Source organism: Scyliorhinus canicula, chromosome 4 (assembly GCF_902713615.1).
Source record: "Scyliorhinus canicula chromosome 4, sScyCan1.1, whole genome shotgun sequence".
Lineage (NCBI taxonomy): Eukaryota > Metazoa > Chordata > Chondrichthyes > Carcharhiniformes > Scyliorhinidae > Scyliorhinus > Scyliorhinus canicula.
In genome coordinates, this window is record NC_052149.1 from 218,713,292 (window position 1) to 218,727,786 (window position 14,495).

Sequence of the window (14,495 nt, forward strand, 5' to 3'; positions counted from 1 at the left end):
AAATTGTGAATTTCTGAATGTGGCCCTTGCACGGAAAAGTTTGCCCACCGCTGGTCTAGATGCTCCAAGGATGAGTGTAGGGCCAGGGAGATGGCATCTGCTGTGGACCGGTTGTGGCGGTATGCGAATTGCAGTGGATCAAGGCATTCTGGGAGTATGGAATTGATGTGTCTCCTGACCAACCTCTTGAAGCACTTCATAATGATCGCTGTCAAGGCCATGTGTATCCACCTTTATGTATTTCTTTATGAACAAGGAGTACTATAGGAATGCAAGTTATATTTTCCTGAACTGTGATGAGCTCAATGCTCCCTCAGCACAAATTCAATTCACTTGTGCAGTTTTATTACATAATGGGCATTGCTGGATGAGGGATTGGGAGAGTGTCAGACAAAATACATGTGCTTCTTCAGTCGTTGTGAAAGTAGTTTCCATAAGAGAAAGACTTGTTCCCTTTTCTCGAATTATTGCCCATCCATTAGGTCATGAATTGCTATGGTTTGCAAGACATTTCATCTTATCTTTAAATATGTCAGAAAAACAAAGTTAGGTTTAAAGGAATTTATATTTGTATTGGTAAACATTAGAAATAAGGTACATTATTAAGTGGGTTTAATTTAATTTTTACGCACTTAGAAAGCTAAAACCTATAGTTAAATTCATGCTGGACAAGGGTGTTTGCAAGTGTGGGGGTTTGTTAATTCCAACTCTGTTTCTATTCTGCTTGGAGAGGGCTACGGCACCTGCACCAAGAATAAATAAAAGGCCTAAGATCTTGTGAGCCAGGAATCCATTCTGGGATCTTCCTGGCCAGTTATAACATCAATTGGGATAGTAAGAAATAGTAGAGACCACACAATGACACCAAGCACATTGTAATGCATGAGTAATTTTTGAACTTTCTTGAAGTATGGTAGAATGCCATGCTTTAACAGAGCAACTGCTGTATCATGAATGTAACAAGGTCAGCAACAATATTTTTGTTCCAGGCCAGGAACTGGGTTTGCCCTTAGCCTTAAAGGACCACAAAGGACTTTCAGCTCTGTGTCCACTGAACTCTAATCTTCTTCATTGGGATGTGAGGCCCAAAGGCAGCCACTTTCAAAAGTAAATATAACTCAATACCAATTATCAAATATCAATACAGGATTGCTTTTCCAGGAATATTATTCCAGGATCAGAATTCCATTTTGATAGATAGATGGCCAACTGTCAAATGTCTGGCCCTCAATCCTTTGTCCCAATTAGTTAACAAATAAATCTAAACAAAAGTAGCAGTTAAAGAGAGATCGGAAACAATTTTTTAAAAATTACTTCACAGAGTTGGGCATTGCTGGCTTATGCCCTTCCCTGATTGCCCTAGAGAAGCTAATGGTAGACCACCTTCTTAAACTGCTACAGTCCAGGTGGTATAGGTACACCCACAGTGCTGTTAGGAAGGGAGTTGCAGTATCTTGACTCAGCTATGGTGAAGGAACACAAAATATTTCCAAGTCAGGATGGAGGGGAATTTCCAGTTGGTGGTCTTCCCATGCACCTGTTGCAGGATTTTGATCCAGCGATTAAGTGATTTGCTTTGTCCTGGATGGCGTCGAGCTCCTTCGGTGTTGTTGAAGCTGCACTCATCCAGGCAAGTGGAGAGTATTCCATCACACCCCTGACTTATGCCTTGTAAGTGGTGGACAAGTTTTGGGGAGTCAGGAGATGAGTTAATTGCCACAGAACTCCCAGCCTCTGACCTGTTCTTATAGTCACAGCATTTACATGGCTAGTCCTGGTCACTTTCTGGTCAATGGTAACCCTCAGGATGTTGATAGTGGGAGGTTCAGCGATGGTAATGTTATTGAAAATCAAAGAGAGATGGTTAGATTCTCATTAGTTGGTCATTGTCCGGCACTTTTGTGGCACAAATTTTATTTGCCACTTATCAGCCCAAGCCTGAATGTTGTCCATGTCTTGCTGCATTTGGAGACAGACTGCTTCAGTACCTGAAGAGTTGTGAAGTCTGGAATTCATTCAATTCATTCAATTTGCTCAATCTTATAACACAACTGAAGAAGAATCTTATGGATCATACCTCATCACCTGCTGACGACCAGGTCTTATGCAAAACTCAGTTCGGCAAGGTTTGCACGTACAATTCTAGCCAATGGAGTATCATCTAGGGTTGGCACAGTGGTTAGCACTGCTGCCTTGTGGCGCTGAGGACATGGGTTGGATCCTAGCCCTGGGTCATTGTCCGTCTGGAGTTTGCACATACTCTCGTGTCAGCATGGGTCTCATCCCCACAATTGTAGCATTGTGGATAGCACAATGGCTTCACAGCTCCAGGGTCCCAGGTTCGATTCCGGCTTGGGTCACTGTCTGTGCGGAGTCTGCACATCCTCCCCGTGTGTGCGTGGGTTTTCTCCGGGTGCTCCGGTTTCCTCCCACAGTCCAAAGATGTGCAGATTAGGTGGATTGGCCATGATAATTGCCTTTCGTGATCAAAATTGCCCTTAGTGTTGGGTGGGGTTACTGGGTTATGGGGATAGGGTGGAGGTGTTGACCTTGGGTAGGGTGCTCTTTCCAAGAGCCGGTGCAGACTCGATGGGCCGAATGGCCTCCTTCTGCACTGTAAATTCTATGATTCTATGATAATCTATGATAATCTATGAACCCAAAGATGTGTAGGGTAGGTGGATTGGCCATGCAAAAAATTGGCCCTTAATTGGAAAAAAATAATTGGATACTCTAAATTTATTAAAAAAAAGAGTAGTCATCTGCCCAATTCTCAAGTGCCAAGGTGGCACAACAGTATTCCCTGAATCAGTGTAAAATTCCCATCAATTCTGCCACCCAGTAGTCACAGTGGAGCTTATGCCACCTGATTCAGGCTGGAATATGTGAGTACAGGATCAGAGTCTGATCAAATGCACTCTGAAGACCAATAGTTTATACTTGTAGTAGGCAACAGAGGAGAAGACTGTACATCACACAATTTACAGGGTGTATACATTTCTGAATGGAGGCAGGAAAATGGGAATAAAATCAATGGTTTACATTCAGGCTGGGAGGGAGTTAACCAATCTGAAACTAAAGAGTTACGTTTTTAAGACTGGCCTGTTGCTATTTTGAATGAGATCTCCTGAGAAGGAAAGTTGCCAAAAATGTTAGCAGATCATTCAGTCTCCATTCTGTAGGGCTTTCCTGAGCTCAATAGCAAAATTGAGCTTTGCACTGATCCCAAATCCTTGGCCCAGAATCAACCTGATTTGATCCAAACTGTCTGGAATGTCAAGCCAAAGATGTAACAAGCTGCCATGTGTACAAGAAATGTTTGCAACAACATACCACTTGTTTGGAGTAATTATGCGATATCATCATTCCACATGATTTCTCACAAGCATACAATCTAATGAAACATGCATGTCAGTCTCCAACACAGTCAGGTTAGAAATCCGAGAAATACCAAACCACAAACAACTTTTCACCTTATCTATGGTTCTGGGAGAGTTCTGACCATCTTGAATCTTTTTCCTCTTATCCTTCTGTTCTGTAATTAAGCAGAACCTTAGAAAGGTTACTGTTCGTAAATAAGCCATTCAGCCCATCGTATTCCCTCCAGCCATAAAAGAGAACAAAGAAACCAGCTGCTCACGTTAATCACATTTTCCAGAACATGGTCTGTAGCCTTACATACTGCCCCTCAGATGTAGATTGAGGCACATGTTAAATGAGTTGAGCATTTCAGCTTCAAATCACCAATTTAGGCAGCAAAGTCCAAACACCCACCGCCTTGTGCGTGAAGACATTTTTCCCAATGTCCCTCTAATCCTTCTACTAATCACCTTAAACCTTTCCCCCCTGGTAATTGACCCCAGCCCGCCAGCTAGGGGACTAAGTTTTTCCTGCCTACCTTGTCTTGGCCCCTCATCATTTTGTACACCTCAATTAGGTCACTCACGTCCAAGGAAAGCAATCCTAGCCTATCCAATCTCTCCCCAGAGCTTCAATTTTCAATTGCTGGCAACATTCCTGTAAATCTCCAATGCACTCTATCCAGAACATAGTTTATAAGGTCATCGAATCATACAGAACAGAACTGGCCTTTCAGTCCATCACATCTGCACTGACAAAACTACACTAAATCTTCACCAATCCCACTATCCAGCATTTGGCCCATAGCGTTGAATGTTAAGACATTTCAGGTGTTCAGTCACATATTTTTTAAAGGTTGTGAGGTTTCTCGCCTTACTGCCCTCCCAAGCAGTGAATTCCAGACTCCTCCCTCCCTCTGTGTAAAACACCTTTTCTTCAAATCCCCTCTAAATCTCCTGCCCCTCACCTTAAAATTACATCCCCTTGTATTGACCCTTCATCTAAAGTGAACAGGGCAGGATCTAAAGGGGCAGCATGGTAGCACAAGTGACTAGCACTGTGGCCTCACAGCGTCAAGGTCCCAGGTTCGATTCCCCGCTGGGTCACTGTCTGTGCTGGGTCACTGTCTGTGCGGAGTCTGCACGTTCTCCCCGTGTCTGCGTGGGTTTCCTCCGGGTGCTCTGGTTTCCTCCCACAGTCCAAAGATTTGCAGGTTTGGTGGACTGGCTATGCTAAATTACCCTTATTGTCCAAAAAGGTTAGGAGGCGTTATTGGGGGGGCAGCACGGTGGCTCAGTGGGTTAGCCCTGTAGCCTCATGGCGCCGAGGTCCCAGGTTCGATACCGGCTCTGGGTCACTGTCCGTGTGGAGTTTGCACATTCTCCCTGTGTTTGCGTGGGTTTCGCCCCCACAACCCAAAGATGTGCAGGGTAGGTGGATTGGCCACGCTAAATTGCCGCTTAATTGGAAAAAATGAATTGGGTACTCTAAATTTATTTTTTAAAAAGGAGGGGTTATTGGGGATAGGGTGGAATTGAAAGCTTAAGTGGGTCGGTGCAGACTCAATGGGCCGAATGGCCTCCTTCTGCACTGTACGTTCTATGAACAGCTGCTTTCTATTCACCCTGTCCATGCCCCTCATAATCTTATACACCTCAATCAGGTCCTCTCTCAGCCTTCTCTGCTCCAAATAGAACAATCTGAGCCTATCCAGCTTCTCTTACTAGCTTAAATGCTCCACCACAGGCAACATCCTGGTGAATCTCCTCTGTATCCTCTCTAATGCAATGATAACCTTCTTGTACTCCAGCTGTGGGCTAACCAAAGTTTTATGCAAGTCCAACATAACCTCCCTGCTCTTATAATCTATTCCACGTCCGATAAAGGCAAGTGTTCCGTATACCTTCTTCACTACCCTATTAGCTGTCTTGCCGCCTTCAGGTATCTGTGGACCAGCACCCCAAATTTCCTCTGTTCCTCTGAGCTTCCTAGTGTCCTGCTATTCATTGAGTGCTCCCATGTCCCAGTGCCTTGCAATTTTCAGGGTTAAATTCCATCTGCCACTGATCTGCCCCACTCAACGAAACTCTGATATCATTCTGGAGTCGACAGCTATCCTCCTCACTATCAACTACACGGCCAAGTTTTGTGGCATCTGCAAATTTCCCAATCATGCCACGCCCATTTAAGTCCAAATCATTAATATATTCAAGAATAAGCAAGGGACCCAACACACGGAAGCCTGTGGAACACCCTGGAAACTGTTTTCTCTTCGCAAAAACATCAATCGACCATTACCCTTTATTTCCTGAATCTAACCTTCCTCCTCCCCTGTAATCCAAGAACCTCACACGACCGGAAATGCCGATGCTCCAAGCAGCTTCTAGTGAAGCACTATAACTGGTTATTGGGAGGTACCCCCCCACTTTGCAGGAGTGTCTGACATTTGCTCTGCAATACCCTCTGCAATACCGTGGGATTACCTGCTGGTTGTATGGAATGGCAAGTTTGATTCTATGTCCTGGCATTCTGCAGCACAGATGCTGGAGCTCTCGATGTAACCAGGGCCGGCTCAAGGCACCGGCAACTCGGGCAGTCGCCCGGGGCGCCATGTGCTCGGGGGCGCCAGAGACTCGGGTCCCGCGCATGCGCAGTTGGGCCGGTGCCAACCAGCGCATGCGCGGTGGCCGCCCGCCCCCAGGGCGTCCCCCCGGCTCTGTCCGCCCCCCCCGCTCAGTCCCCCCCAGCCCCCCCTCGGGTCCGCCCCCCCGCCCCGCCCTCGGGTCCGCCCCCCGCGTCCGCCCCCCCGCGTGTCCGCCCCCCCCTCGGGTCCGCCCCCCCGCCCCCCCTGGGGTCCGCCCCCCCCTCGGGTCCGCCCCCCCGCCCCTCCTCGCCCCCCCCCCCTCCTCGCCCCCCCCTCGGCCCCGCCCCCCCCCTCGGCCCCCCCCCCCCCCCCCCCCCCCAAGGGCGCCGAAGTTCAGCTTGCCCGGGGCGCCAGCAACCCTAGAGCCGGCGCTGGATGTAACCACTGCCGCACTGCCAAACTTCGCTGAGCTTCTTCAGTGACAGTGATATCATTACATGCTGAGGTTTCTCTGGTGATGAATCTGTCCTTGGAGTGAATCTGAATTTTAAAATTTCCACTTCCAATGCCCATGTCACTTAGCGACACTGTTGTATATTGCTAATGCCGAACTGTGTGGAAAGAGCAGGGGAGCATCTTTGAATAGCTCTTTACAAGCGCCACCATGGGAACAATGTCCCAAATAGCCTCCTCCTGAACATTCTTCTGTACCTTCTATAATTATGGCGGAACTGCAGACATGTTTCCACCTCTAGCCGCATGTAAATATTTGCACTTCATGCTTGACAGGCCTTTGCAGTTCCCACATCGACAGCATATTACAGCACAAAAAAAACCTTTAAATTTAACTGCAGGGAAGGAAATAGGAGGCTGTTCAGCCTTCAGGGAATTGTTTTTTTCTCTCTCCGCTCAGTTTTCAGCTGGCTGCCTCAGGCCTCCAGAATTCAGAGTCGTTGCAACCTGCACCCGACTCCAGTGGCATCCCTGACTGTTTCAGGAATCGGAATGCAATTAATGAATTTGACACCTTCACCGTTTACCAACATTTCACCACGTGCAAAGTATGTTTTCTTAGAGGGACGGTTTAAAGAAAAAAGGACATCTGAGTATAACCTCGCACCAGGATAACAACAAGAAAACAAAGCAGTAGAATATCGATGAGCATCTGATGATGATCCAGTACCATTGAGATATCAGAACAAAGGACAATTATTTACCAGGCAAAAAGGTCAGACCAAGCTTCTCAGGAAAAAGCTTGTGAAAGGTATAGTTATGGGAGGAAAGATTGTAATCTCTGGACGAACACGGTGAATCATGAGGAGTAATAAAATCTCACGGTTCAGTGGCTGAACAAACTATTCAGGCTTCATTCTTGCGTTTCATTACTTCATCTTTATTACCTTAACAGCTATCAGGTATCCTCTGTTCACTGATTCCCCTGCCTTCTCTGTGAACTCAAAAGATCTGTTTCTATACGTACCAGATTTGACTGAACATAGAACTTTCCACAAATCACCCAGAACACTGAGGAATGATAATATTTGGGAACCGCCAAGTGGTTTTAAGTACATTAGCAATCAATTTTCAATTGAAAGAGATGAAGAGGGCATTCTAGGTTCTGTAAAGGTGTGACAGTATACTGCGCCACACTCCACACACAGAGAAGCACTTACAGACAAGTTTAGACGCGTTCAATAGCAAGAGCCATGTCTTTTATTTTGCATTTTATCACATTGTCAAAATAGGAAATGGGCAGCACGGTAGCATGAAGGTTAGCATAAATGCTTCACAGCTCCAGGGTCCAAGGTTCAGTTCCCGGCTGGGTCACTGTCTGTGCGGAGTCTGCACGTCCTCCCCGTGTGTGCGTGGGTTTCCTCCGGGTACTCCGGTTTCCTCCCACAGTCCAAAGATGTGCGGGTTAGGTGGATTGGCCACGCTAAATTGCCCGTAGTGTCCTAATAAGTAAGGTTAAGGGGGGTGTTGTTGGGTTACGGGTATAGGGTGGTTACGTGGGTTTGAGTAGGGTGATCATTGCTCGGCACAACATCGAGGGCCGAAGGGCCTGTTCTGTACTGTACTGTTCTATGTCCTATATCTCAAAGAGCTTTGCAGCCAATGAATTACTATTTAAGTGCCGCCATTGCTGGCAAAGCACAAGAACCAATTGTGCACACAAAAAGCAAGTGAGAAGCTTGATCACCTAATTATGTTTTTTTTTGACGGTGGTTAATTGAGGCTGGAAAGTTAGCAAGGACACAAGGAGTTAAAATCTAACTCGACGTGCAGACAGGGCCTGAGTTCAAGTCGCATTGCTTTGGCACTCCAATCCGCTGTCAGCCCAGATTAAGTGCTGAAATTGTGCAATTTTAAAAAAGAGACTTTGTGTTTATATAATACCTTATTTTGCCTCTGAGGAATGTCTGAAATTGCCAAATGCAAATTACTTTCTCAAGTGCAGTGGCTGTTACTATGAAGGTAAATACAGCAGCATATCTTTCAGATAGTGTTGTCCCACAATCAGTAATGAAATACTGGTTGAGAAAGAATGTTGGCAAAAGGCAAAAGGAAAATTCCTTGTTCTTCACTAAAAGCTGTTGCGGGATCTTTAACATCAAGCTGCACGGATAGACGGAGTTCAGCAACTCTTGTGGAAGGCAGCAGAAGCAAATGTCCTTCCATCCTGCTCTGCAGTGGCAGCCAGATTATTTGATCAGGGACTTGAGGTCATTCAACTTGTTGCCCTTTTGAAATATTCTTTCATTGGATGTATGCATAGCCAGCATTTGTTGCCCATCCTGAATTGCCCTTGAGATGCTGGTGGCAAGCCGCCTTCTTGAACCATTGCAACCTATCTAGTGTAGGCCACCCAGAGTGCTGTTAGGAAGTGAATTCCAGGACTTTGATTCAGTGACAGTGAAGGGCAGCACATTGGCACAGCGATGAGCACTGCTGCCTAACAGCACCAGGGTTCAAATCCAACCTTGTGTGACTGTCTGTGTGGAGTCTGTATGCCCTCCCTGTGCCTGTGTGGGTTTCTTCTGGGTGCTCAGGTTTCCTTCCACAGTCAAAAGATGTGCAGGTTAGGTGGATTGGCCATGCTAAATTTCCCCTTAATGCCCAAAAGGTTAGACAGGGTTACAGGGATAGCGTGGGAAGTGGGCCTAGGTAGGGTGCTATTTCAGAGGATCTATCCACACTCAATGGGCCAAATGCAACCTTCTGCACTGTAGGGATTCTATGATTCTATGAAGACAATATAGTTGCAAGTCAGGATTGTGTGTGGCTTGTATGGGAACAGGTAATGGGGTTCACATGTGTCTGCAGCCCTTGTCCTTCTTGGTGGTTATTACTCCTGTCAGTGACAGAGCTCATAACTGTGTGGAAAACATGTTAGCCATGTCAGAGGGTAAAAATTGCAGACATGGCAAAAAATCGGAAATCCCGCCTCCCAACATGGCACTTCCCATTTTCACAGGGGTGAACATACGAATAGACCACTCAGCCCCTTCACCATTCAATAAAAATCATGCATTGTTTACAGAACTCCAGGGTGCACACCAATAAATCACCATCTATCTCCACTGAAGTGGGATTTTGATTAGCCAGGGGTGTGAAATCTGAAGTATGCACATTAAACCAGGTAAGAGGTGGTCTGAAATTGGTAGATTCATTTGGATAGCCGGGGCACACCTTTGGAGAAGAGAGGTGAGGTATGATTGTTAGGCAGGTTGGTTCGACGTGGACTGCACTTGATGCAGTGTGGCGAGAGACAGACCTCTAACACTGGAGAAGATCCAACGCGATTTTATTCAACGTTATAACTAATATACATGATCAGCTGTGGGTTGACACTATACTGAACTGACTGGAGACCTAGTACTAGCCTGACCAGACTTACTAGCTACCGCATGGTGTTTGCACTAGCTAGCTCGTGGACTCTGACTGTCTCGGTGGCTGGGTCCAGAGAGAGAGAGAGCGGGAAACCTAATACCCTCTGGCTTTATAGTGGTAGTGTCCTGTCTGGTGATTGGCTGCACTGTGCTGTGCGCTTACTGGTCATCCTGTGTTTCAATCACTGCCTGTCTGCACTTCATTATATACAGGAGTGGATAATATGACATCTCCCCCCTTTTTGGTTTAGATAAATCAATATTAAGGTGTGCGTGCGGATATATATGTATATGTGCCTGACTATATACAAAAGGTGTCGAAATGAACGTATATACATAGAAAGGTGTCGATAGTGCAGATACATGGCAAACGAAACAATGGCCGCGATTCTCCCAGAGAGGGAGAAATCGTAAGGCTGGCGTCAAATCCGGGCGGGTTTGACGCCAGCCCCCCCCCCTCCCCGACCGGGAACCGATTCTGGTCCCCGGTCGGGGCTAGCATGCCGCCGCCGTAAACTCCGGCATCGCGGGCTTAACGAATTTCGTTAAGCCCGCTTGCCAGAGTATGCGCCGGCTGACGCGTCACATGACGCCAGCCGCGCATGCGCGGATTGGAAGATTCCAACCCACGCATGCGCGGGCCGGGATGCCCCTCAGCCGCCCCGCGAAGTGATACAGCGGGGCGGCAGAAGGACAAAGAGTGCGCGGGTATCGGACCCGCTGCCCGCGATCGGTGCCCACCGATCGCGGGCCCATGGCACCCTTGGCACGGCCGTGGTACTGCCGTGCCAATCGGTGCCATGGTTTTAAAAATCGGCACTTTACGGCTGTTTTTATGAACGGCCAGACCAGGTGTGTTTGCCGTTCGTAAAAACAGCCGTAAAGGGCTTGGAACTCGGCCCATCGGCCAGCTGAGAATCGCTGCTGGCCGTAAAAATACGGCGGCAGCGATTCGTGTCGGGAGTCGGGCGTGGGGGGGGGGAGAATAGCGGGAGGGCGTCGGACTAGCGTGGCCGTAGAACCCCGCTATTCTCCGCACCGTCGTGAGTGCGGAGAATTGCGCCCAATATTTACAGAGGTCAAATCGATGAGGTAACAAAATGTACAAAGTTCATTCTATAGATTTAGTCTTTGTGGTGGGCGACAAATTCCTGTTGACCGATGGAGAGGTGGATCAGAAGGCGCCTGCACTTAGATAGGTGGGATCGCTGCCATCGCGGTGGTCGCGGGGGCTGGCCGGATTGCTGGCAGATCGGTGGACCCGTGGTAGGGTACGTCCGGAGGAAGCATTGTAGGCTGCGGGGCACTTTGGTCAGGTAGCGGGCGTGGAACTCTTCGTAGTACCCGTCTGTCGCGCCGTAGCAGGGAGCCATCAGTCATGCGGACAAGGAACGATGTTAGGGCCACTTGTTTGATCACCACAGCTGTGGCTGACCAGCCGCCCTCAGGCAACTGGACACGAACATGATCAGATCGGACCAGCGTGGGTAGATCCGTGTAATGAGCATTATATGTAGCTTTCTGTTGGGCCCGCGACTGCTGCACTTCATTATACAAGAATGGATAATATGACAAGGTATCCCTTTGGATATGGTCCAGGGACTTTTCGAGAAGTAAGTTTCCCCATTGATTGAGGTCAGGTGCTCTTTGGAGTAAGTCAGGTGCCATTTGAAATTGTTAAAAGTAAGCATATCTAAGTGTAAAAAGTGCATAAACTCATTACTGTTAAACTCATTGGAACTGTCCACAGACCGGTCAAAATCAACTGTCAAAACTGTCAGAAGCGTCTATCAAAGGAACCAGTCAAAATTGTCAGAAATGTCCGTCAAAGGAGCCTGTCAAGCTGTCAAGGTATTTAAACATCCTTCCCTTTAAATCTTTGCAAACATGGTTGGAATTCTCCAGCTATGGGATTCTCCTTTCCCTCTGGCAGCGCATCCCTGTCCGTGGGTTTCCAGGTGGTGTGGGGTGACTTTAGTGAGAAATCACGTTGATAAGCGGAGAAAATAGAGAATCCCACCACCGAGAAGCACACGGTTGGAGGATCCAGTCCCAAGTGTATGGAGTTTTAAAAATATAATTGCTTGCTATTCGACTCTATTTGGTTTAATCAACTTGCGGGTTTACAACGCTGGATTAGCGCTGATTTTATAACCATCACATTAGGGTGCCTACCATTTTGCAGTTTCATTGACAGCGACAAGTGGTTATAAAAGGCGTAATTTAACAGCAAAAAAACAGAGTCCAGTTATTGGCGCAGATAGTGGGGTGTTTTTCGACACTTGCAGATCGTTAGTGCAGGAACATAAGAACAAGAACATAAGAACTAGGAGCAGGAGTAGGCCATCTGGCCCCTCAAGCCTGCTCCGCCATTCAATGAGACCATGGCTGATCTTTTGTGGACTCATCTCCACTTTCCGGCCCGAACACCATAACCCTTAATCCCTTTATTCTATCTATCTTTACCTTAAAAACATTTAATGAAGGAGCCTCAACTGTTTCAGGGGCAAGGAATTCCATAGATTCACAACGCTTTTGGTGAAGAAGTTCCTCCTAAACTCAGTCCTAAATCTACTTCCCCTTATTTTGAGGCTATGTCCCCTAGTTCTGCTTTCACCCGTCAGTGGAAACAACCTGCCCGCATCTATCCTATCTATTCCCTTCATAATTTTTAATGTTTCTATAAGATCCCCCTCATCATTCTAAATTCCAATGAGTACAGTCCCAGTCTACTCAACCTCTCTTCATAATCCAACCCATTCAGCTTTGGGATTAACCTAGTGAATCTCCTCTGCACACCCTCCAATGCCAGTATGTCCTTTCTCAAGTAAGGAGACCAAAACTGAACACAATACTCCAGGTGTGGCCTCACTAACACCTTATACAATTGCAACATAACCTCCCTAGTCTTAAACTCCATCCCTCTAGCAATGAAGGACAAAATTCCATTTGCCTTCTTAATCACCTGTTGCACCTGTAAACCAACTTTCTGTGACTCATGCACTAGCACACCCAGGTCTCTCTGCACAGCGGCATGCTTTAATATTTTATCATTTAAATAATAATCCCGTTTTGCTGTTATTCCTACCAAAATGGATAACCTCACATTTGTCAACATTGTATTCCATCTGCCAGACCCTAGCCCATTCACTTAACCTATCCAAATCCCTCTGCAGACTTCCAGTATCCTCTGCAATTTTCGCTTTACCACTCATCTTAGTGTCATCTGCAAACTTGGACACATTGCCCTTGGCCCCCAACTCGAAATCATCTATGTAAATTGTGAACAATTATGGGCCCAACACAGATCCCTGAGGGACACCACTAGCTACTGATTGCCAACCAGAGAAACACCCATTAATCCCCACTCTTTGCTTTCTATTAATTAACCAATCCTCTATCCATGCTACTACTTTATCCTTAATGCCATGCATCTTTATCTAATGCAGCAACCTTTTGTGTGGTACCTTGTCAAAGGCTTTCTGGAAATCCAGATATACCACATCCATTGGCTTCCCATTATCTACTGCACTGGTAATGTCCTCAAAAAATTCCACTAAACTAGTTAGGCACGACCTGCCCTTTATGAACCATGCTGCGCCTGCCCAATGGGACAATTTCTAGAGAGTGGACTGCGATTTTGAATTGCCGCACAGATCTCTTGACCCCCCCCCCCCCCCCCCCCACCCCACGCCCCGTACTCCCCAGGTGACCTCCTAGGTTGTTGTTCCAGATTGCAAGTCTATATTAGATGACAACAAGATTAGGTTTGGCTTTTGATGCCTATCTCTCCAGCTGAATAATACACATTTGTCACTGGCAAAATCTTACATGCGAGTAATGACTACTTGAATGAGAAACTGGATGATGACTGACGCCATGGACTTGTATCCAAATAACCAAAACCTTCTGAATTGGCGAGGGGAGGGGACAAAATAGTGAAAGAAGAAGAGGTGTGGCGGAGCTCTTGTAAACATTAGATACTTTACGAGAATGCTTCGAACAAATGAGCAAAGGTGTGGAGCAGAGATGTCCAAACTTAGCAACGGTACAAAATGTATTGCACGAGTAGCAGATTGGGCACCCGTTATGCAAATCCAGCTGCTTTTCCTTCGCATTGAAGGCAATGCAAAGGAAAACTAGTGTATATCATAGAATCCCTACAGTGCAGAAGCAGGCTGTTCTGCCCACTGAATCAGTACCAACCCTCCAAAAAAGCACCGACTCCCACACCCTATCCCCGTAACCCCACCAAACCTTTGGACATTAAATGGCCATTTAACATTTTGTTTCCAATTAAGGGGCAATGTTGCATGGCCAATCAACCTAACCTGCACATCTTTGGGTTGTGGGGGTGAAAACTGATGTGTTGGGTATGCTGGGTCTGCGAGGACTGCGTTTAACATAGCAGTGAGAGAGACAGGCTACCGACACTTGAAGAAATGCAACTCGATTTTATTGAACTCTTAACTATCATACATACTTTAACTGTGGGTTGACACTATGGTGAGTTGACTGGAGACCTGAGGCTAACCTGACCAGACTATCTTACTACCACATGGTGGATGTTCTAGTTTAAAATTTTTTTTAATGAATTTAGATTAACCAATTATTTTTTCCAATTAAGGGGCAATTTAGTGTGGCCAATCCACCGACTCTGC

General features: G+C 46.7%; 1 protein-coding gene across 1 annotated transcript in view; it reads left to right on the forward strand.

Moving 5' to 3' along the window:
- LOC119964273 (vascular endothelial growth factor C-like) overlaps nt 1-14,495 on the forward strand; it is a 209,179-nt gene that overhangs the window by 11,504 nt on the left and 183,180 nt on the right. The window contains exon 2 of the mRNA XM_038793548.1: nt 11,585-11,685. Within this exon, the coding sequence (XP_038649476.1) occupies nt 11,585-11,685 (101 nt within the window). The remainder of the gene's footprint in view (nt 1-11,584; nt 11,686-14,495) is intronic.